The sequence below is a fragment of the Pteropus vampyrus genome, unplaced genomic scaffold (assembly GCF_000151845.1).
Source record: "Pteropus vampyrus isolate Shadow unplaced genomic scaffold, Pvam_2.0 Scaffold133, whole genome shotgun sequence".
Lineage (NCBI taxonomy): Eukaryota > Metazoa > Chordata > Mammalia > Chiroptera > Pteropodidae > Pteropus > Pteropus vampyrus.
The window spans coordinates 322,496-349,172 of record NW_011888914.1 but is presented as its reverse complement, the minus strand read 5'-3'; the positions used below and the strand labels follow the sequence as shown (position 1 = coordinate 349,172).

At 31.3% G+C, this 26,677-nt stretch overlaps 1 protein-coding gene across 1 annotated transcript in view; it reads right to left on the bottom strand.

Annotated features, from left to right (window-relative positions):
* EPHA7 (EPH receptor A7) overlaps window positions 1–26,677 on the bottom strand; it is a 163,120-nt gene that overhangs the window by 107,292 nt on the left and 29,151 nt on the right. The window contains exons 4-5 of the mRNA XM_023534816.1: window positions 1,770–1,925; window positions 601–936 (exon numbers count right to left, since the gene is read on the bottom strand). Coding sequence (XP_023390584.1) covers window positions 601–936; window positions 1,770–1,925 — 492 coding nt within the window. The remainder of the gene's footprint in view (window positions 1–600; window positions 937–1,769; window positions 1,926–26,677) is intronic.

Genomic DNA, 26,677 nt, shown 5'->3' with positions numbered 1-26,677 from the left:
TATTTCCTAATTCGTTTCTTTTGAAATCCATGCGATCTCCCAAGCACTTATTCTAAAATTATAGACATTAATATGATCACAAATCCTACTGATGAACTTAAAATTCCATGTAAATTAATGCAGACTTGCTATATATTAAAAATATCACATTCTATGTGGTAAAAAAAAATTGGTTAACACTATGTGAGACAGTTCAATCAACTCTTTCATTATTCCTAATTATCATGCAGACTTTGATCGTGAGCATATATCACATAAAAAGGTAAAAAATGCCAGAAATATCTTACATTTAATTTTATCCAATATTTTCACTCTCCTCCCCTAGATCTTTTAACACAGTTGCTTGTCTTAGAGCAGTCTTAACTGGTTTACAATTTATCCCTTTTATTTCTCCTGCCAGATCTCTGGAGGAGATGTTAATGAGTCTAGTAACGGTTTAACAGGCAACAGGAGAAATAACAAAGAAAAGTTAAAGGTGTGAATAATCAACAAGCTGGAATAATTGAATTTTGTGTAGCCACGCTAACTAAATATTCAAGTGAGACACCTCAGTTACATAGTAACATTATTCACTTAGTAAAGACAAAAACAAAAACATACCTGCTTGACCAGTGGTGATACTGACAGCTGCAAAGAGCCTCTGGGAGCGGCTTAAGTCAGAAACCCCATTTACAGCTTCAACTTCAAAAGTATAATTAGCGTGGGCTAGCAGGTCCATGACAGTGACATAGTTATCCTCTAATCCAGTCTGCTGGGGCATGTATCCAATGTTACTCCCACAGGGCACACATTCACCCTGCTCCCAACTGCACCTCTTACATAATATTCTGTAGGTCACATCATTTCTTCCCCCGTTGTCTGCAGGAGGACTCCATTCCAAACTCACTGTGGTTTGGTTGATGTTGAAAATGAGGTTCTGTGGTGCAGATGGAGGCCCTTTGGAAACCAAAAATAAACAAACAAATAAACAAAAATAGAAAAAAAAGCAAAAAAAAAAAAGGATCTGTGTGGGGCATTAAGCTAGTGGCTCAATTACCATACAGAAAACTAGTTGAAATGCTTTCTTTCACATAAACATTTCATTACCTTTCCTAGAGAAGCCATATAAAAGCCTCCTTGAATTCACTTGGCAAGAGGCTTTATTTATTTTCCATTTAATATGTCAAATGAAAACAGGATAACAACTATCTTTGTACATTAGCCATGGTCTTTAGCTGTTTTCCTTTCAAGCAATTAAAAAAAAGAACAGTTAATGCACGTAAGAAAACAGTTGTACGGTTGTTTAAAAATAGTTTTCCTTTTAACCATATAAAAGAGAATACATTTATTCATTTTTAATGTGCTCAAGAATGACTGACATGAGTGCCTAGAATTGGCTTTAGATTCAGGTCTCTCAAACATTCATTAATCGAAGAACCAAGATGTGAGATCTGCTCTACTTAGTGATGGAATTTTAATTCAGAAACCTTTACTTTTTAATCACATTTCATATACCTGTAAGACTTAACTAACTTGTACATTTTATTTATAATTCCTATTAAATGTGAAAATATTAAAAGGCTTCTTGATTTTGCAGACATAAAATTAAAATTGATGCAAGATATATCTATTTTATGCTATTGTTCTGCCTTATCAGTAGATGAAAAATGTTTAAATATTTAATAACTAAGAATGTATTCACAAATCCAATGCCTATCTCAATGATGCTACAATAATACAAACCAATGGAAGGGATCTGAAAAACCTCAACTTTACTGTTATGAACTTACTTGTGCATGCAACATATGGTGGGTCAGATGGAGCCCTATAGTACCCATCCTCACATTCACATCTTGAGGAGCCTTCTTTATCAGAAAAACTGTGAGTTGGACAACGAGAGCACTGAAGATCTTGAGAGGAAGATTTGTAGAACCCACGGCCACAAGCTAGGTGTGCAAAAGAAAGTGAAAACGAAACATGAGCTCAAATAGACCTGTTTTTAAATTTTAGTAATATTGAGCAAAGAATAAAATATGAAATTCGATTTGTGAAAAAACAAGCTCTTTCTGATACAATTTTGTTTTAGTGTATATCAATAACTCGATTTTATATTACTACATTTTAAAACAAAATAAAAAGAACCAAGCGATACAGCAAATGTGTACCTGTAGCTGCCACAGTCCAAAGTCTAGAGTCCCAAACTAAACACAAGCCTAATTTATCTAGACAAAATCTTAGGATATTTGATCCAGGGTAACTCTATTTCAATATAATTAACTTATTTGTTGATCTGCACTAACACACTTTAAAGTTATGTTTTTATTATCAAATATAGCTGTAAATTAACTTTTCATGTGTTAATTTGATTTATAATAAAATATTAAAATAATTTTAATCACTACGAGAAATCATAATCATGTAAAAATTTCATCTGAAAATGATAGAAAATGTATTTCGTCCGAATTTTCAGGAAACTTTAAGATATAATTGCAACCAATTTACAAGGTTGTTTTCCACTAAGTGAAATTTCCTTATTACTTAAAATAGTGAAATGTCATGAATAGGTAGAAACCTATTTTACCGGAATTAAGCAGAAAGCCTTGTAAACAGATGGGGACTATTTCTCCTTTGCTGAGAGAGACTTAGGGTACAGTCACACTAACACAGAGCAACAAATAGACAGGTACAGAAAACATCTCTATAACCTCCTACTGAAGTTGCTTTTACTCACTTAGATCCTATTTGTTATATATATGTCTTCAATAAAATTTAGCATATTAAATTTTCATTGTTTCAATATTTTTTACTAATAGATGGTATTATACATTGAATATGTTAAATTCAATGTATCCTTCATATTTATTAAGTGCATATCTAAGTTTTAGTGACTTTCAAATAGAAATTAATAAACCATATCTGTAAAGATTCATGAGTCTTTAACAAAAATTCAATTATAACTTTTAATTTATTATATTCAAGTTTATTTAATGTTGCCAACTTGGGCATTATTCAGTAATTTAACCACATTTTCACTCCTGGATGGGAAAAACAATCCTATCTAATCAAGATGGTTATATTCTCCAGAAAAAAGTTGAGTCATTCTCTAGTTTTATTCACATGTTGAATATTTAATGCATAATTCTGATATAATTGAAAGTTCAGAATCATCTTCTGAGTTTCCAGAATATAGGCTGTTTAATATGAACAAAATATTTTAGATAACTTAGAAACTTAATTTAAAGATATGTTATATTATGATAGATAAGTGATAGATAGGGACACAGAACTACAATCATCTCTTTGTAAATATAAGATCCACTACTGCCCTCAGAAGTTAGTTTGCTTTTAGTTGGCTCTCTCAATTCATACAAGAGGAAAACACTCACAATATGTTAGGCAAAGAAGCTTAATGCTTATTCACATTAGCAATTTTCAGTAGCAATTACTAAAAATCTAAGGCACAAAAAGAACAATGAGATTCATTACAAAATAATATAACAAAAATATAACACTTAAAAATGTTTCTAAAGATATGATCTTGCCACACAAAAGAATGGTTACCTGGTAGGATAAAGAATTTACCAGAATGGTAATTCATTTACGTATTCACTGCTTCTTGTTCTATGTATTATCTGTAATTCAATGGTCAGATAGAGCATCCATAAAATAGAGAAGGCAATATTTTACAACCTGCAGCTTGATAACATTAAGACCCGATAATTAAAAAAGTGAAAGACAGAAACAGAGATAGAGAGGAAAGAGAGAGGGGGAGGAGGAAAGAGAGAGAGAGAGAGGTATATGCTGAGTCTTTAATGATATTATGTATTTACTTACTTTTTACAGGGAGAGGAGGTTAGGAAGCAGGGACATGGAGAACACAATAGCAACATGATTTAACATTTACAAGGTAAGGCAGCAAACTATCTAGTGGAAAGCCTCAGAATCCTCATTCTCCCTTTGCAAATAAAAGCCTCTAACTAAAGGCTTACTCCCATTTTTCTCACAAATAAGGATGTGCATTTTTGCTCAACATACATGATTTGCAGAATATATATGGTACCTAATGTAGAGAAATTTAAAATCCTTATCACTCAACTTTCAAATTACATTAAATTCTGTTACCACTTTAACAGATGGAAAAACAGATTTGAAGCAAAAGTAACCTGAGTTCTTCAAATAATTCTGTTTGTCTAGGTTAAAACTGGATTTAGAACACAGGACTACTGATACTCAGCCATATGCTATTCCATCAGCCTTGACTGCAGAATGAGCCAGTTTGGCTCATATTTAATGGTTCTCAAGGGCTTTAGCAACACTAAAAATTAATTTTCAATGGGTCTTTTTATTATGCCCTTTACTAATTTAAAGCTATTATTTTAATTTAGATAACTATGAAATAATATCCTAGCACAACTTACAGAAGAGACATTAAATAGGTATTCTCAATTTCACTATTAATTTTGGTACTGATAATGCCTGCGAAATTATGGAGTACATGTATGGCTATTATTAAATAGATAATGATAGAGGCAATCCTGGAAAAATGTGGTCATAAAAGTCTTAACATTTTTTTCTTTCAAGTAATATTCTCTTTCGGTTCAGTTAATATTGAAAATAATGAGTTGTAACATGACAGTTTTCACTTAACCTCTAAGGAAATTATTAATTTAGAGTCATTAAAAATAAGTACTGTGTCCTCTCACCCCTTATCCATGCTTTTGCTTTCTGTGGTTTTGCTTACCATGGTTTCAGTTAGTTACCCATGGTCATCTGGTATCCTCCATGATTCAAGATCACCCCAAGCAGATGATCCTCCTTCTGATGTACTGTCAGAAGGTCAACAGCAGCCTAACAAATGTCACATCACCTACTTCATTCACCTCACTTCATCTCATAAATACTGCATCATCTCATATTAGCATAAGGGTTACTACAGTACAACAGGATTTTGAGAGAGGGGGAAAGAGAGAAACCCACATTCACATAACTTTTATTACAATATATTGCTATAATTATTCCATTTTATTGTTAGTTATTGCTAATTTCTTACTGTTCCTAATTTATAAATTAAAATTTATTATAAGTATGTACATATAGGAATAAAATATTATTTATAGGATTCAGTATGATCCACGGGTTTTGGACATCCATTGGAGATCTTGGAATGTACCCCATGTAGATAACAGGGGACTACTACACAAATCTTTGGAACTATGGTGTTAAGAGTTAAGCTCAAAACATGCAACAACATAAGCTGTGTCTCTTAGGATAATAGTGAGCAATTAGGTAGTTAAAAAATTTGGGAAGGAAGTAACAGATGCTTTTAAAATTAAATTTTTAGACAAGATATCTACACAAAATAGCTTGAGTAAAATATTCAGTGAGAAAAACGGGGGTAAAGTGGCATATCTGAGAGTCAACCACATAAGGAAGAACTAGATGAGTTCCCTAACTGCTCCCAAAAAGGCTACATGGAAATCAAGGCAATTTCTCCTCTGCATAAATGCAGCTGGTCTTCTAAAAAGTATTAGTAAAAAAGTTTGTAGGGGTTAATGCCTTTTGAAATCTCAAATATAAATTCCCTTCACATATAACTACAAAACATACAAAAATAACTTTCTAGGAATTGTGCAATAGCAGTTTCAAAACTTTTTTTCTTTTGCCTTATCTCTCCATTTGTTCAATAGCATTTGAACTCAAACTAAACTTTAATTAATATAGTACGTGCCTATGGTAAAGTTAGATACAATAAGAAATACATCATTTTAGTTTCCTCTCTTTCGATATTTTTGTTTTTTAACCTGAACATTGTTTTAAGGTAATGTTTCATTATATTGATGAAAATTAGGAATATGTATAAAATTTGTTTGCAATATTTCATTACTTTTGTAAAAACAAATTTTCACGTATTATTTTAGTAATAATATTTTTTTCCAGTGTTATCCCAAAGGCCTAAAATTGATTCTTTTAACTGCTTTTCTTTTCTTCCAGTCGTTAAGGCCTTAATGAATAGCATTACATAACTTCATTTTCCTAGAGCCAAGAACCATGATCTTGTCAGATTTCATGCACTTAGCAAGTTTTCATTTAGTCCATTCTTTAAATGGAAAACCACCGGAAAAAAAAAAAGGAAATTTAGGAAGCACATGAAACTTGTTTCCTAGACAGTATCGGTATCAATATTATCTACTGTAATATATCCACTAAATTATATTACAATATACTATGTTACAGGATCTGTTGTAGTTATCTACTGTAATAAAATAAATGTAATTATATTTAATTTTAATTATTTTTAATTAAGAATACTGTCCGCATGTAACTAAATTGGTCCGGACAATAGTTGGAATTTAAATTATTTTCAAAGGAACACAAAAGTCAATAGAGTTTCCCATTTACAAATTAATTGCTTAAAAATTATATTACTGCAACAAAATTTTGAAGTTATTTAAATACATAAGAGAGTTGATACTAAATTCTTATATTCTGAATCTCAATTAAACTCTACTAACAATCACATATTCCATAGTTGTCAATAGATGTTAAGCGTTTAAGCAACAAGATGCCAAGTCTTTAAGTATATATTTGCATGAGGCAGTCTGTGAGACAATCACAGTACTGGTGTAACAATTCTGTGTTCTCAATGAACAGTTCTAAAGGCCATCCCTAAAAGCCACAGACAAATCTCCACCTTTAGGCTAAGCAATAGGTGAAATGGAATATCTCTTCCTTTTGAATGAGAGTACAGATAGTCAGACTTGCTCTGGTTCTTCCGGTTTTATTATAAGGGTAAGCTGGAGTAATATCCTATCTGATTATATTTCTAAGGACCCTCTCTCACTGACCGGTTATCCCAGAAAATCCAGATACTTCTAAAATTCTTCTACGTCCAAGAAAGATTTCCTGGTTCTTAATGGGATATTTTTTTAGGAAATCTTAAGCTTGATTTTAATCTCAGACATATCTGACATCATCCTGGACTTTAAGGCACTGATACTCCATTATCTTAACTATGCTCCATGACTGCACATTAGCAATATTTTGAAAAGACACTAATGCCTTGGCCCTATCACAGTAACTGAATCATTCCTAGAGCCTTGACATTTCTATGTTTTAAAAGTTTTCCAGGTTTCCAGAATCATTATTCTGGAGTTTCCAGATCTTTTCTCAGACCATAAAAGTCTCTAAAGAATGCATGATAACAAAATAGCTCCAAAAAAAAATTGATGAGGGATGTAAAATGAGGTATAATTTAGAAAAGTAACAAATTAGATATTAAGAAAAATAAACATTAAAATTAAAATTCATTAATAAGACAACCAATAAATAGGCAAAGAATCTATATAGATATTTCTCTATGGGAGATACAAATGGCCAAGAAACACTCAAAAAAGATGCTCAACATTATTAGCCATAAGAGAAATACAAAACAAAAGCATAATGAGATATCACTTATGCCAAGAAGGATGGCTATAATAAAAAAGACAGATGAAACAAATGTTGATAAGAATATGGAGAAATCACAACCCTTATACACTGCTGTTAGGAATGTAAAATGTTGCAGCCACTTTGCAAGAACTGGCAGTTCTTCAAAAGGTTAATATAGTTACCATATTATGCAACAATTCCACTCCTGGGTATATACCTAAGAGAGGTGAAAACACATATGACACAAAAAACGAGCACACAAATGTTCATAGCAGAATTATTCATATTAGTTAAAAAAGTGGAAACAACACAAATATCCATCAATAAATGAATAAACACAATGGAATATTATTCAATAATCAAAAGGAGTTAAATGTTGACACATGATACAGTATGGATGAACCTCGAAAATATAATGCTATGTGAAAGAATCCAGTAACAAAAGATCACATATTATATTATTCTGTTTATATGAAATATTCAGAATGGACAAATCTATTGAGACAAAGTAGATTAGTGGCTGCTAAGGGATGGGATAGTGAGAAGAAGTGGCAAGTGACTGTTAATGAGTACAGAGTTTCTTTTTGGGGTGATGCAAATGTTCTAAAATTAATTTGTAGTGATAGTTGTATAACTTTAAGACTATACTAAAAAAACCCCACTGCATTGTTCATTTTAATGGGTGAATTATATGGTATGTGAATTACAGCTCAGTAAAACTGTTATATATTATAAAATCCATCAATGCAACTTCAAACATCTACGTAAGCAAAAAAAAAAAACAAAACACATTTTATCTGTTTTTTGCCTTTCTAACACATATCACTTTGCCTTTCTAACACATATATTCTATATTTATCTGTTTTATAAAGCTGTATTTAGATATAAAAATTAACTATGAATTATTTTAAAATTTGGAAAATCTATAATCGATATATTCATTTTACCCATTTGTTACTTTTAGTATTACATAAATAGTAATTTATCTTTATCTGAGGAGTAGCAATTTTATGAGTAATTTTATAACTTAACAGATTCTTATAGATTCTTATAAATACCAATCTTTATATTTGGGGGAGACTTTGGATACATTATATACAAAGCAAATTTTGAGTAAATCTGAATAGGCCTTAAAAACACTTAATTTTTACTCACATCGCTTTGCCAGACAAGGGCTGGTTTCCTCCCCCTCTCATTCTCCTCCCATGAACTGAATACAGCTAGACTCCGTGTCTTCAGGTCTTACTCTGTTTCCAGACCCATGATTTTAAGCACAATTGAACTTTTTCTGAAGGAATTATGTGTATGTGTCTGTAACATATGAGATTTTGCAGATGTTTCCGGCCACAGTGATGCAGCTGCAAAAAGTTTATTAATTATGAACTATAAGTAGATTGTTTCATAATTGAAAGTTTCTGGACTTCAATATTATTGTAGAATCTACAAACATCCACAGTTAGGGATTCTAATGAATGCTGTTATTTTATTTATTGCAGATGGACATTTTACTTAATTCAGGCAAAGCTAGTCTGTTTCCATAGGAGCTTTCAAATATTTGTGTCATATTAATGTCTATGCTTCTATAATACAAAAGGGAAAACACAGCTTGTAGAAATAGTATTCCCACTGCGCAAAGTACTGACCTCATCTAGGATGGACAGATCCAAATCCTGTATTTTAATCCTATTGACAGTGCCTTGGTGGGAATAATTACAAAAGTCTGCCTAAAAGCCAGACCTCCTGTCACTGATATGCTATGATTTTTCACATTGAGAATGAACAGTGGGTAGGGAGGATAAAAAACAACATGATGTAATGAGTATATTACAGTTTGTGAGGCACCATCCAAAATTATCCTACAACTAACTTTCAAGAGTTTAGAAAAGAAACGATGCAACAATATAAAGTTTGTGATAACAGGCACCCAGGCGCTGAAAATAATTGGGGATTTTTAAAGCTAAAAAGCAAAATTAACTTTAAGGCATTACAAATATGTTATTTATTTGTTATTTGAGTACATAATGTTTTATTGATCATATATAGTGAAAAGGAAACAAATATAAAATAAGAATGTTTTACAAGTTTCATTTTTAAGATTTTTAGACTGTAAAAGGAAATAAAACAAAGCATTATTAAGTACAATTTTTTCTCCTTTATTAAATTATCAGTTTGAAATATGCTAGAATTTTGCTGAGATCTGGCATTAAAATACTCTTTATTTTACTGGAATGTCACTGTAATTCTGATGTCACTAAACATTCAAAATCTCTTTTGTATTCTTATTCTACTTTATCAATATTAGGCTACTTTAACGAAGCAATGTGATACAGTAAAATAGAACTGGGTTTTAATAAAACTATCTGTGTTCAAATCCACTTCACTGCTTACTTGCAGGTAATTTGGACAAAGTCTTCATATTCCTGGGCTTCAATGTTCTTGTTTCCTTGTTATTAATTATTAAATGCTATAGACATACTAGTCATTTTAATATTTCTATTTACAAAAGGTTTTTTTTTTTTTTAACGATAACACGGTAATCAGTCATCTAGCTGTTAAAATTCCTACAATGTCTTCAATGAAATGCTTTAAAAACATAAACCATCACCAAACTCTCAAAACTCCAAAAGCAACACACACACTCTTAGTCTTTCAGTGATGCCTCAAGCCAGAGTGTGAAAGAGGTTCTAAAAGGGCTGTCTGGCCCCTGTATACAATCCCTGACCGAGATGTACCCCTGTGTCAGGGATCCCTTTGCCTAACGATTCACCCCTAACTCTCACTGTGCCTCTGTTGTCAAACCCTGTTAGTTTTCCCAGAGATATGCACAGTCATTCTGATTCCTGCAAGTAAGGATCTAGAAATGAAATTTTAAAATTCTGCAAATCCCTTAAAAATCAACTCCTACAAAAGGAAAGATTCAAAATGAAATCAGACCATTTGGATCTTAATATTGTCCTCAGAGGTTCATTCTAAGAGATCAACCTACAGATAAAGAAAACAAAGTGAAATCTCAGGATTTAGTAACTCCACTAGAAAAGAACTAAAATACAGTAACCTGAAGTCTAATTCAAGTCTATAGCAAAATAGTATAATTGTGGGGTCGCCATGGAATAAAAACACTTAAATTAGAGGAAGCTAGCTGACCAAATTCAAACTCTGCATTACTTATTTGTAGTAACTAAGAAATGTGGCTCATTTATGATGGTATTATTTAATTTTTCTAAAAGATTTCCTTGAAGTCATGTCATTATGAACAAGAGGCTGCGACAAGGAGAGTTCTTAAACAGTAATTGGTGTTAAGAAGATTTTGGATTACTGTCAACTTTATTTTCAAGTATTTTTCTTATATTTATTATGCTTTTTAATTTCTTTATTATTCACTCTCATGATAAATTATTCCTCACAGTTCTGAAAACATCGATCGAGAAAGGTTACAATGCATGCTGTACATACACAAAATAATGTAAACTATATGAATGAGAATTCCTCTCATGAAAGATTAATATTCTTGTTTTAACACAATCATTTTTAAAACAACATTTTTTAAAAGATAAAACTTATATTCTGAATGATAGCTAGTGTTAATTTCATCATGTAAGGTGTAATATAGCTTGTCCTTTGTATAAATTATGAGTTTGGCTTCCCCTCCAGCATGTACTAGCTGGGTGACTTTGTAAATTTGCTTAAGTTCTCTGGGCCCAGTTTTTCCATATTTATAGCAGAGAAACCTAATAATAAGATAACCTCTAAGATTGTTGTGAATTGAAGTACATAATTCATGTGCAGAACTTAGCACAGTGTCTAGTGGGGAATAAGCGCTCAATAAATGGTTAACTATTATGATTATTTCACAATGTGAATTCTCATGCAAAGTTTTGATCTCACTCTACTTTCTACCTCTAGTCAACACTGAGCCACTTCCCCATTTTGAGATGTATATGTGAACAAGAAATACAAATTAATTATTAGGCAAATATAGCCAAATTACTCATTCATTCCTTGACTAAATAATTGTTTGCCTACTCTTTGCATTATGCCAGGCAATAGACCAAATTTTTATGTGATAAAAGACAAATATGATGATATCTAAATATTATATTACCTTTGACCTAACATGAAATAGTATATATAATCATTTGATTATGTGCTTAAGCTAATTACGTTTCTGATATTTCATATGAAATCACTCATATAAATTATAAATATTGTGCCTTAACTTGTTTCCTTTACAATGTGCTTAATTATCAATTATCTTGTATTTCAATGGTGAATGTTGACACTAAAGTCACCTTTCCTGCCAAAGCTGTAGCTTAAGTAATTTCATCATTGTGAGAAATTACTCAGTGAGAAAACTACCCAGCACAGGTAGACGTGCAGGAAATGTGTATAGGGACATACAACTGACCAATTATATATAAACTGGAGAGCTATTTGTGGCAATTATTGGTTTATTTTTCGATGAGGCTAATAGTGGATTTGGCATTATCAGAATATTCTGTAAGGGCAGGTTACTTCAAATTCAAAAATTTCATCTAGACAAGATATATGCATATAAATACAAATGCCTACAATTTCATTATGTTTAATGAACATTTTAGTTCAATTCAAATAATTAAAATTAGATTATTTTGTGAGTGATGACTAAATAACAAGCCTTTCTCCTACAATATACTTAAATCTACATATCTGTAGAAAAGATTCATAGCCAGAATAAAATAATTACTACATCTTAAACTCCTAAAATAAAAAGCAGTCCTTCCATTTCAAGTAGTCTCATGGATTTTCACTATCAGTTTTCAGCAGTGATTTCAAAAATGATTAAAACAAAATCATCAGTTAAAGCATTCTTCTTAGCTATTTTATAAAGATTATGTTTCCCCCTTATTTAGTCAGTTATAAAATGTGGATCAATACTGTCTTATGAAGCAAATAATCTTAAAGCAGTTTAAGGCCATTTGAACATGTGGGGAGATAAATAATCATTTCTGTTATGTCAGTGGAAAATTTTCTGAAGATCATAAAAAAATCAGTTTACCCTGAAGCATGACATTCAAAAAAGATGCAATGAGGAGATTCATTCAATCCTTAATTTTTAGAAATAAAAGAAATAATAGGCAGAATAAATCCTTACAACAAATGATGTTGAGCTCAATCTTTTTTTTCAAAAGAGAAGTGCACTGTACACACACACAAAGCAAACATATATACATACATAGACATGTATTATATATATGTCTATGTATGCATTTACATATATATGAGATAAGCAGAATTATTAGATATAAAATAGTAAAATTCTCTAAGTGGATTCGCATACTTTCTTCTCCTTAATAATAGAAAATCAATTCATCACTAATTTTTATCACCACACAAAGCAAATAATCTGACACAGTTCTATCTATATCCTCTCCATTTTGCATCCACAGTATTTTGCAAACAAATAATGTAGGTACTACTAGAATATCATTTCATACGTTTTTAGTGAAGTCTAGAAAACATAGTTGTTAGATATGCAAGACATCTAATTTAGTTCCTTTTTTTTAAGAATAACTAACTCATCCTCTGAACTCAAAAACAAGAATATTCTAGTTTTAGATAACTAGATTTGCTATATTCTAGAGTGTACACAAATTCTTTCATTTCTGTTACTGATTTGAAACTAGACAGGCCACTATTAAAATAATTTTTTTTTTTGTAATTTACATTTCTATTGGAAAACACAGAAATATCACTGATGCCTTACATTATGAAAAATTACTTCAATTTATTTTTTACTGGTTGTCTTTTAAATTTTAAAAATGATTATTGTAAACAAAAAACTAATTTTAATACAATGTGCTATTACATGAGCACAACCATATATATGTGTGCATATATGTGTGTGTGTGTGTGTGTGTGTGTGTGTACACACACACATGAAATTGGGAAAAAATGTACAGAAGGGTGTGTATATATATATATGTGTGTGTGTGTGTGTATATATATGTGTGTGTATACACACACACATATATATACACACACACCCTTCTGTACATTTTTTTCCCCAATTTCATGTGTTGCTAAGATAAATTAATTCATTTTGCCAACGACCTATGGGGTGAGAGGCATGACAAAACTAAAGGTTAAAGCCTATTTATATGTATATGTAATATTTCACTTTTTTCAAGTTAAAACTTAAATCTCAAGGTAAAGGATAATAATGTAAATGTGTACATTTTCAAATGAAAAATTTGTTGAAAATTATCTAGAATATAATAGTTGATTGTACTTCTACACTAATGATGTTGTAATATAATATTATGTACAGAAAGCTGATAAAGCATAAAATCTTCCTAATTAATTATAATCAAATCATCTCAAAATTAATATAAAGGTTTGGAAAAATATAAATTTATACCAATCATAATACAGATAAGAAGGAAAGAAAGAAGCAGCTCAAAGACTGCACTCAAAAGAAATGGTGAAGAATATACAGAAAAAAAGAATATGATACACTGTGAAGACATACTGTCACAGAAAAATAATGACCAGGTGGAATGGGTCAGATGATATGTTCAGAATATATTTTTTTCAACATTTAAGTTGAGTTGCCCTTTGGTGTATATGTTCAACAAAAGACTGATAAGAATACTAGTTGTATATATGTCTAAATAAACAAAATGTCTAGAAGCCAAGTTGAGACTGACTTAGTTCTATGTAATTTAGGGATAATCTAATATTGTATAATAATCTGTGAAAAAAACACCTTTGTGAGACGATGTATACCAATGGAAAAATGGGGTATCTGATGCTTGAACATCTTCATGTGCTTTTATTTCATTTCACCATAATGAGCATTAATACCTATGGCATGACAAGACTAAGGGTGATCCTTGCCAAAGGAGAGAGGACTAACCTTGTAAGAATATGACTATTTTGTCACTCTCGACATGGTTACTTTGTAGTTTAAATTAGTAGTCCTTTAAGTAAGAAGCTTAAAAGATAAACCTTTTCAAGTTACAGATGTTAAAGGAACATATCTAGCCACAGTGTCAATACAGGTTTTGAAGTTCTTAATTTTCTCAAAATGAAATCTTTCTCTTATCATATAAATAGACGGTGGTGGAGTGCTATAAAAGGTTTAACAAAATTAGAATTTGAAGGAAACAGGTTATTTTTTTAAATCAAGATAAGGTACATTGATTGTTCTTACCTGATATTGTCATTACATCCTTATAAAATTCCTACCTAAGTTATACCACCAAATAACACGCATTATAGAATATTAAATTACCAACCACAGAAAGCACAAAAATAACATGGAGTCTCACAAAAGGTATTTAAGTAAAATATTACTTTTTATTTTTTTAGAGTCAAGCTCAAATTTAGAGATATTTATATCAAGGAGTTAGCTATGAGGTGCTTAACTTCTTGAGGAAGATTCATTACAAATATATTTGCTAAAATTCATTACAAATATATTTGCTAAAATTCCAAACCACCCATCCTTAGTGAAGCTTTATCTGACCCCATTCCTATAATTAAGTACTATAGATAGGATTTTTGTCTATGTCTATATCTTTATCTTTATATATCACATGCTGGGTATGATATATCCACATTATAATCTTACAAGATACTTATCATGTTCTTCCAATTAACTATAAAAGTGTTCATTATATTTCCTTTATATTTTGTGAGTTTGGTCCTTTGAAGCCTTTCATCTGAGTGTCATGCTTTAGTAAGTCTTTAATAATGCCCAGAATGTTGGTGTTTTGCATATATTTATGTAAGCGGCAATTTTATTTGCCAAGATAGAAGAAATTTGTATGTGTGAACATGTACTAATAAATAAGAAAAAGTTTATAAAACAGTAGAGAAGAGTCTTTAAGAATGCAGGCTATGGAACCGAACACCTTGGGTTCAAACCCTAGGTTCAAATGTTAGACCTACCGCTAGATCACTATAAGTAAAAGAACTGCCTGAGAATAACAATATTTGTTTTTCCAAATAGAATTGCTATGTGGATTAAAGAATTTATAACAGTGCCTAGTACATACTAAATACTTTGTACATGCCAGTTAATGTAATTATCAGTATGTTAACATAGCAAAAAACATTTTTTAAAAAAAATTAAGATAATTTGCTTCCACTATAATATACAAATCATCTCAATATTCTCCAATATTTTTACAAACAATCTGTTTAACTGCCTGAATATGTAAATCATATATCTAAATGTCTGAAAGTTTCAACTTAGGATTTCCTTTAACAGTTTCAACTAAAAAAATCATGTTTATCTAAAATAACATCATTAAAAATAGTTTTTGAAAATTAACCTATTTTCCTTTCTGTTGTTTTTGTTCTAGATAAACTTATTTTGTTAGTATGTTATTTAGGTAGAGCTACAACTCTACCTATACTCCACAATAAAAAGAAATATGTCAATCACACATTTCAATCTGTGTAACTTGCCAAGTGATACCAAAATAAAACAACATAAGAATGACTGATAAAAACTCAGATTTGAAAGGGTCAAGAAAAGCTCCAGTATCTTGCAGGCAGCTATTACAGATAAAATATTTCACTATAAAAAGAACCACAGAGCGAGAGAGAGCACGAGCACTAAGGAAAAGTAATAAAAAAAGAACAAATTTCTACGATAATACAACTTTTTCCAAGTCAGTTCATGTTTTATCTCTGCTATCCTTAACAGTGATGTAATAATCCATACACAATTTAATATCAATCTACTTTCCAGCCATGTCTGCGTCTGCAATTTGACTTTTTTTTCTAAAGACAACTAAGAAAAATGAAATCTTCCATTCTCTTCGTTTATGATCACAAAAGGAAAAAAAAAAATCATATTATTTTAGAACTTCTGCCATTATTTCCCTAAGCTAGTATGCCCCCGGAACCTTTATTATAAGAAATTTATGATATGTGGATATGAGAGAAGTTAGGCAGAAGGAGGTAGAGTCTTCTCATAATTAATAACAAATCTGAAGATAAGAAGTAACAGAGAGAGAGGACACGCTCCAGAAAGCGTGATATTCCATCGCTAGCAGTGTTCAAGTGGCAAATTGTGGCTTCGTTATCATATATTAATACAGCACTGGTAGTCTGCAGCCAAACAACTGACATTAATCCTTTGAGAAAGCAACTGATAATTATGTATGAGAAGAGAAGGTTGAAGATGCTTCCCCCATCTACAGAAATATATGTGGCTGATTTTCTGGAAAACCATGTCCTTCCATCATAAGATAAATATTCACTGTCTTCCATACTAATGCATGCATCTGAGAAAAAATAAAGAATGTATACACAAGTGCACAACCTATAACTGAAGACCCGCCTTTCAGGAAATGAAAACCTCTTCAACTCTTTAATCCTGGGCCCCAAATCAAAGATTCAGGCAGTCATGCACTTTCTACTTTCATCTTTGAGGCAGATTGTCAAAACAATTATTTGTCCATCCTATTCTTACATTTCCATCATCAATTCTATTCTTTATAAGTCTTTGCTTTCTGAGACAAGTAGCCCCGAGTCCTCACCACTTCCACATTCCTAGCAATATTTGAGAGGAGTCACATTGGTCCTTTACATTTTGCTAATAATCACCAAACAAAGATCTGGAAATAATTCACATATGAATTACAAGGCTCCAATACATTACAAAATTTTCATATCTATGACATAGATATATAATTTTCAATTCTCTACTGCACTGTTTTTCAAATAGGGGTGATTTTGCCCCCAAGGAATATATCGCAATGACTTCAGACATTTTTAATTATTATAACTATAAAGGGGTGATGTTACTGGCATCTAGTAGGTAGACATCAGAGAAGCTGCTAAACATCCTGCAGGATTCTCCACAACAAAAAATTATCTGGCACAAAATGTCAACAGCACTACTGTTGAGAAATCCTACTTTACTACAAACATGTATCTATCAGTTTTATTTCTGAGTCCTAGTTGTTTTCTTGTTAATGAGTCATTCCTAACTAAACAAGATAAAAAGGATTATGGCTAGATTTATTTGATATTTAAACAAAAATAGAACATAACCTTGTTACAAAAGCTAGTTTTATCTTTCATAAACTTAGTTTTTCTTCAAAGTTCTCCAGCTAAAACACTAGATGTTTTGTTAAGAAACTAACCTCATTTGAAATTTCTGTAAAAAAAAAGCTTTGAAAAACCAAAAAGTGCTTTTAAGATTTATGTTGACAGAACTATTGTTATTACCACCATTCCTTCTGTCTTATCAGTGTCTCCTATTTCAAATGTCCAGCTACATGCAACGTGTCTCCATTTATACAGCCCATCCTAACCTAAAATTCAAAAGAGAAAAAAAAAAAAAAAACCCTGAACTTGTATTTCTTCAATAGGAAGAAGCTTGAAGTTTCTACTTTTCTCTATCTCTCATATTAATTCCTGTCCATTATTCTTTTGACATTCTCATTACAGAAACCCTGAGTCAAATATTTATCACAGCTCATCTTATTTACTGTGCAATCTTCCTATAGAGTCATTCATTTATTCATTCACTCAACAAATATATTGAACACGTATGCATTATGAGAACTACAGACAATGAGGGAAGACAGACACAGTTCCTGTCCTTACAGAGCTCTCAGTCTAGTAGAAGGCCGATAATTATACAAGCAATTATAATGAACAATGATGTGTTCTGAAAGGGGATCACTGTAGGAACACCAATAAGTGGCATCTCTCTTGATATAAGTGGAACTTGCAGAATAAGTAAAAAAAAATCTTTTTTAAAAAGTGGAAAGAGATTATTCACAGACAAAGAAAGAGCAGAGAAGAAAAAGATCATGGCACATTTGAGGCAATGACAGAATGTCAATGTGCTGGAATACAGAATACAAGTGGAAGAGAAGCAAGTAATGAAGCTAGAAATGAAGGCCGCGGCTGGAGTTAAGAAGTTTTTGTTTTATTCTAAGAGGATTAGAAAGCCATTGGAGGATTTTAAGAACTGAGTATTATGATAAGACTCACATTTAGAAAGATCACTCTAGCTACAATGTATTAGCAGGAGGCAGAAAGAGAATAAAAAGAAGGTAGTGGTAGTGATACAGGTCAAAGATGACGGCGGACTGTAACAGGAAGCATGAGTTTGCTTATAGGAAACTGGACATTCAGCAGATCTTCAGGAGGTAGAATCAAGAGATTTTCACAAGATACTCCCTAGTTTCTATTATTATACTTTCCAATTATCCAGCATACACCAGATTAAATTTTGAAATATTGGGAATTAAAACACAGTTTGATTTACAATAGCAAAGAGGGTCACTGCGACATCGTATGTGATAGGCAGGGCAAGCAAATTTCCCTTTTGACAGATGATGAAAGGGGAGGCTAAGAGAGGTTAAGTAATTTATGCCAATTTATAATGTTAGTAGGTAGTAAAAATGGGCTTAGAACACAACTCAGTTTCTGAATTCAGTTCTGTTCCTAGCAGTATGTCTCTTCTGGGTCCAGACCTCTGCCAAAGTCTTGTGCTCTTTGGTGTATATTACACATTCCGGCACCTAATTACTGTCAAGTATAATTTTCTAATCATTTCATAAACCTGTAGGTATATTCAGTAACCATTCCACATAACAATGGAAATAAAAGCATATACTCTTATTATATTGAATATAACTAAGTGAATAAAATTATAAATAAACATTTATATTACTGTAAGTAATACAGGAAGAAGAGATCTATTAGCATTGTCCAGGCTAAAATTGTTCCGCATGGGTTAGCTGGCAGTATGATCACAACTTAAATATTTAATGTAATATGAAAATCAAATTTGCCTTCATGCAAGTTCATACTAAATGCACATTCCCAGACAAGTAAAAAAGTTGAATTGCTTCTTCCAACAAAACATAATTTTTCTTTCCATTTAGCTACATTTGACAAGTAATCTTATAAGGTGCTTTACATTTTCAGCTCTAAATTTGACTCAAAAAAAAACCCTATAATTAGTCACTTCACTATCATAAATATGAAAACCTGAGTCACGGCTGAACAGCTTAACTTTTTCGGAAGTATAATTACTTTTGTTAGTGATGTATCTATCAGTTACACATATATGCATTTATTTTGGATATGGTAGGTAAGAAAAACTTTATATTTAAAAAAGCTAAGAATGTAAGAATTCTTACAGTTTAAAACGAGATTATTTTGAAAACATGTAGAATGTGCTGAAAGGAGGCCACTTGCTTTACATGGAAGGTGACAAGAGAATTTATTATCCAAACCAAGACCCTTTCAAGAGTGAAAGGCGAGCTATTAGTAATAACAAAATGAGTGTCACCTTAATCACTATAATGAGATAACAACAAAAGGAAATGGCTTTCTAAGAGGTCCTGAAATTACAGTGATGAGCCTCTTAGTAAAATTAACTTTAGTATACAACTGTAATAACTACATAATCTAGACACACACCGAAGTTCTGAAATTGTGAGATTTGGGAAATTTTACCAGCCAGCTTCTCTACCAATGTTTTTAGAAGGGAGTTTGAATCAATGTATTTCACAGTAACAACTGCTTAAAACTGAGCTTAAAACTGTAAAAAGTTTTTGTTGTTTTAACCTTATTCCACACTAACGAAAGCATTCTTTCTTAGTGCTAAGAACCTGGGTTCCTTGTCACAATTACAAAACAGATATCAATCTCCAATACATTTTTAAATCCATTATTATTTCCATTTAACTCTGTTCAGTCTATAGGAATAGCCAATTAACTTTGAAAAGCAAAGCATAAACACCAAACAAATCAATCCCTATTATACCTCTCATAATTCTTACACTTCAGCTCTGTCACAGGACAAAGTAAATATTTTTGTAGGGGCAAAGAAAAACACTTTAACTCAAACTATTAAGGTGTGGGTTTTGAACAACCACCACTTACAATATACAATAGAAAAGCAATATGCTACCACAAAAGCATTTCTCCATGGATACCAGACAATTTAATCTGTTTTTGTAAAAACGGGAGGTATTAAAGAGTTGAAACAGAAACAGAATTTTTTAAGATGCCTGGAGAAAAGAAATATCCATTAGTAAGCAGCATTCTCACTGGGATTGCATTTCTTGAATATTCTCCATCAAGGAGAATATCAGTTTTTACACTTTAGTCCAGGAAAGTGATAGTCTGAAATTAGAGCTGCTAAAAACAGGTAGGTACTGTGAAATTCAAGGAAATAATACCTCAAGAAGCTAAAGGAACAAAAAAAGAAAAAAAAAAGAATAAAATTCTCTTTATCCTTACAAAATTGGCACATTATTCCAAGTGAGGTAACAGGCAGAACCTCACAGAAGATTAAAAGGAATTTGAAGACAAATGTTTCATTCAGTAGGCCTTTCTATATAGCAGATAACTTTCCACCCAGTAAAAAAAAAAGCCTTGTCTTTTATAACTTCCATTTGAAGGTTTGTGTTACTATATAAAATCCCTCTTTTTTCACTTATTCATGAATGTATTGGCAAGTATCTCTTTCTTCATCAGTCATACTTATAAAAATCAACATGGCAGGTGGCCTTTAATTTTTCACTATAACTATTAAAAGCTCTGTAGAAGGTAACGGCCTTCTTTCCATTTGCTTTTTGTTTGTTACAGTTATCATTAAGCAATGCCTCCTGAACATTTTTAGAAAGTATCCTCTTTAAAATTAATGAAGTCCTCTTTGGAAAGAAATACATAGATTTTTCTGAAAATTTTCTGTTCTGGTCACAGGTACATTTATTTCAAAGGATCATATGAGCAAGTTATTATTTTAAGTTATTAGATATGTAAGTGATACATATCTCATTTTCATAATCGAGAACTGAAGAGAAATGGGTAAGATCTAATGCAATATGCCTTTAAAAAATTATATTGTGTCTTACTGCTTTCTCTGAAACAAAGTATAAAGACTTCTATTTTAGAAAATTCTTTTCATTTTAAAAATATGTACTTAAAAACAAGGACCTTTCAGTTTGATCTATTCTTTAGGGCAGATAAGCTGCTTCTTTTGGTATTGTGATTAACAATATGTATTTGGTAATTCTAACTACTGGATAATTAATAAACATTAGCAAATTAATCACAAAATAAAAAGCTTAGAAACTTTATATCAAAGGTTGTTGAAACCAATCAGCTAATAAGTTAGGAGAAAAGACAATTATATTCTAGAATTCTGTGACAAACTACTCTTTTTTTCTTTCTTTTTACCCCCTTTTTTTTATATCCTGTGATCCTCTCATTCCAATTCTTCTGCCTTGTCTTTAGAGAGATAAATTGATAGCTCCTCCATCTGTCAACAAACACGACCGTACTTAAGCCATCATCATCTATCAGATTTTTTTCTTCATTTCCCAGTCACAAACTCTGAAATTCCCCACTATGATCTCAGCCTTGAATTTTGTTCCTTTCCCACTTTAATCCTGCTTTTTTGCCCCTCTTCTTCAAGAACTCTAAATGATCATTTCCCCAAATGCTGTTTGCAAACACTGTTCCCAATATTACTAAGAATTACATAAAAAAGATTTATCTTAGTCAATTATCCACATTCTCAGAAACTGCAGATTCTACCATGATTCCTTAATCTAAGATGAAGAAGCTGAGGTCACGTGAAAATAAGTAATTTGTATAAGGTTACAACAAGTAAGTAGTAGAATTAGATTCCAAAGCTCTTATTCTTCACCACTAAAATATAAATCTTTGGCAGTAAGTTATTTTTCATAAGAAATATACAAATGAAATATTCTGTGACTTCTAGGAGAGATTAGTTTGACCATGAAAATCAGAGAGAGCTGGCTACCTGAAGGAGTTAACACTTGAGCTTTTTAAAGATATAAAATACATGAATATTTTATGAGGATATGGAAGAAAAAGAGTGTCAAGAAAGTAAAACAAGCACAGTAAAAAATATTGAAACCAAAAAGTTACTTTTAGAAACTACTGACAAACTAAGTTAGTTTGGTTGAAGTGAAGTGAGCTTAAAAAGGATAGTAAAAAATAAGCTCAAAACTCTAATGTCATATTTCCCCTTAATATCTGTTGTTTTTCTATGCATGTTTTACCTACATAATCCTTCCCTCGTATTCTCAGTAACAGGGTTTTCATTCAGTCTTTGCCTCGAGTCTCTCCAAAACATGTTGTTGTTTCCAGTTTCTCCATCTCTAATTTAAATTTAAGGGAAATCCAATTTCCCTTAAAGTTATTGGTAGAGCACAACTTTGACTCTATGCCCTCCTTAAAAATTCTTGATTTCTCCATAACTACAAAAGGTAATACAAATTTTTAATACTGTAACACAGAAAGCACCCCCTCCAAGATTTAATCAAACTTATCTTTCATTTTCCTAGCTTTATCACTATAATCCTTTACACACACACCTCAGCTATCTGATCATAAAGTATGACGTGCAATTTTATATATGCCCTATCTTTACTCAAAATGTCCAACTGGGCCTGGAAGTGTCTTTATTTGATTTCACATCTATTAAACTTCAATGTAGATACCATTTCCTGTAAACCTTTACGTTCTCTCCAGTTGAATTTTGATTCCTCGCTTAATTAGAAATTATACACAAATTACCACTTTCTGACTTACACTGTAACTATCTTTTTTAAACATTTATATTTTGGTGGAAATATAAAGCCTACCTAAGGTGCAAAGTATAGATGCTCAGTACAGTTTTGTTTTTTTTTCCTGGTTTGTATTTTTTTCACTAATGGATAGGGAGATAAATTTTGGAAGAAACTGTCAACAGGAACAGAAGTTTTCCTAATGCAAGTCTTACGGTGGGCAACTGCTGTGGTGATGGAAAAGCACAAGCTGTGGAGTAGTCTCTTCCATGTATTCTACTAATCAGAGGGTTCCTAGTGCTGCAGAAGCTTCTGAGATTGAAATCCCAAAATGTTATCTATCGATTGAGCATCTGAGTATAGAAGGCTGATCCACCAAAAATTACATATGGCTAGAGGCCACACATTTATATATATTTAAGAAAACCTCATAAATTATACTCTATTATATGAATTACGGAATCTTTATCTCCCTAAAATATTTACTATACTCTGTTATGAAAATTAGTGTTAATTGCTTAAAACAAACCTACTGAATGATATGAAAGTTAAAAACTGTATTTTTAATGGAACTAAGAAACTCAGAGATTTTGGATATGCCATATCAGACAATCAAAAATTAGTTGCAGTACAAATACAAATGTATGTGTAATATACAGAATGTGGCAAGATTCAGTATGCTATTGAAGTTAATTATTACAATGTATTCACTTCCTTTTAGTAGTGATATAATTAATTTGGTTTACTTTTTATAATTAATATGCAATTATATACCAATTTATTCCTTACACAAAAAAGATATATTTACCTTTTAGGAATTAACATATAAAACCTGTTAGAACTCTTGTTGTCCATTTGCAGCTTATTTTAGAAGTGATATTCATTGTCATCAAAGAATGTAATTGACTACAAATATATAATAGCTTATTAGTAACAGCTATAGCTCAAGGATTATAAGAGTAAAATTCACAAACCCACAGTTAGTTTTATGTATTTCATATATTATAGTATGTTTAAATAACCTACTTTTCTGTTATCTAGCAGTCAAAAAAATCACAAAAGTTAAATATTTCATAACTTTTTAAACCCCAAGAAATACCCGTTATCCTTTTATATGCATTTATTAAACTGGCCTTTATATGCATTTATTAAACTAGACTTTATTTTTAATAAATATTAAAATGTTCCCGAAAATTAAAAAAAACACTTTATTTATTAACTAGAACGGCATCTTATATTTTTAAAACAACCACCAAAAAAGGTACTTTCTTCCACATGTTAATGAGAATAAAGAACAAGGCAAGGATGGGTTAATTTTGTCATTTTCTCATGCTCCTTTTTTTCTTTGTAAAATTATAGCTAAATTAAATAGATATGTGTGTATACACACATATATACATATGTATAGTAGTAACACATGATCAATACAGAAAATATAAAGAATATAGAATAACCTAAAGAAAACTAAATATAACCGATATCCTCACTGGCAACAGATGCTCCACATTAATAGTTTCATGAATATTTTCCCAGTCTTTTCCTAGAAGTTGCATCACATGGTTCTGAGCACTGCTTTTTACTTAGCCAAACATTGTGAACATTTTCCCATGTAAACAACTATAGTTTAATGACATGATTTGACAGTCTATATGACACCTCATTTTTTTGATCTCTCTCTTACATTGGTATTTCCTTGTCCAGAGTGAAAGGTCTTCTTCCTTCCTTGGAAGAGAATCCCTATTATTGTCATTATCATCATCAAAAGTATTTGTTGGCACTTCACTGTTAACTGGCAGTTGGGTAATTTTTGTGTTCTGCTATAGAGAAGTTAACTAAATAACTTCATTTATATGTTTAATCTTTCCTCTTTTATTCACTGAGTAGGTAGAGTGAGCCAGGTAGGGTGCTAGTTGTAAAGAATATAAAGAAATGTCATTATTCTGTTGTAACCTATAATCTAATGGGGCACATTACAGTAAAGCTCATGACATTAGAAACCCGCTTGACCAGCATGACTACGGACTTGTGGGCAAGGGAACAGGGAGGGAAGGAGGGAGGATGATGAGATTAGAAAAGTCTTTCAAAATAGATGACAACCTAGGCAGAAAATTATAACATGTGAAAGTCACAAGGGAAAATAAAGCATTTAGGATACCTCAAACTATTCAGTATAACTGAGTAATGGGCATGAAAATAAGCAGAAGCAAGTTAAAAAGAATTTTGAATAAGATTAAGAAATATCTTGGTAACTACATGAGGAAATGATATATTTCGAAGAAAGTCATGACATGATTGAATTCGCATTTAAAAAATTTACTCTGGAGGGTTAGTAGAAAAAAATCTTGAAGTGCAGTAAGACCAAATGCAAACATATAAATTAGGAGGCTACTGATATTCTCTAAGGTAGATAAGAAAAGGACTTACTCTAAGATAGTAACAGTAGGATAGGAAAAATTGAATAGATTGAAGAAATTTCATGGAGGTCGAACAATAAGGCTTCTGGATCATTTCTAGCCTCATTTACCAAAATAGAAACACAGAAAGCAATTTGTAGAATAATAACAATTGTAGCTAACACTTACTGTTTGCTTACCATGTGTTAAACTGTGTGCTAAATGCTTGAGAAGCATCATCTCATTTTTATGTGTATTTATTTTCCACTGTCTATGTCCAAGTGCTCTATGTATATTAGATCATTTGGCCCATACACAAGTTCTTGAAATAGATACTGTTAATGTTTCCCATTTTGGATGTAGGACACGAAAGACTTGAGAGATTAAGCAGTTTGCCCATTCACACAGCTAATTGGTGGTGGATTCTGGACTGGTACCTCTATATATCTCTAGACCAGATGAAATGTTTTTAACTATTATTTAATTACTTTAATTGGGTTATGTTGTCAATAAGAAAGATGTCTCAAAAATGTCTACTGGAAATGAAATACATATGCACTTGTTATGAAGTATGTATAACAATAAAGAGGCATTAAATTTTTCTTCAAAGGGGAAAAGACCAAAAAATAATAGAACATTGGCTGAAAGATGAGAGCTAGAATCTCAATCCTCAGAATTATAAAGTGACAGCAAAGTATATAATTAATATTCAATTTAATTCTTCTTTAAGTAGAAACTCACTTTAAAAGTTATTACTTTATTAGAATTTGTAAGTCCATAGCATTATTTTTTTAAAAAAATTGGGACTAGAGAAAGAAATTTTTTACAGAATAAAACTACTAAATGTCGAAGGAATAAGAAAAATAGAAAATCAACATTTTACAACTACCAATGTAATAAATAATTCCACTTGATAATATCAATGGATAATAAAACATTAGGAGAAAGACTGTCAGAGAATTGGAAAATTGTAGTGTCTCTAAGTATCATTAATCAATATAGGTTACTGATTAATTACAAAGGCAGTATAGATTACTGATTAATTACAAAGGCAAAACAGTATATTCACAGTAAAGAATCTGGTATACAGAACCCTAACCAAGTTGTCAAACTTAACATCACATATAAGGGGACAAGGTTACATGATGTGAAACAATAGAAAGTAAACCACATCAACTATATTTTATCTCTGCTAAAAAATTCAACTTAACTCTAATAATGAAGAGATACCCAGGCAAATCTACAATATGCCATGATTCTAAGAGGGAAATGATCTGGATTGTTAAAAAAAAATAAAAGTCAATAAAGTGG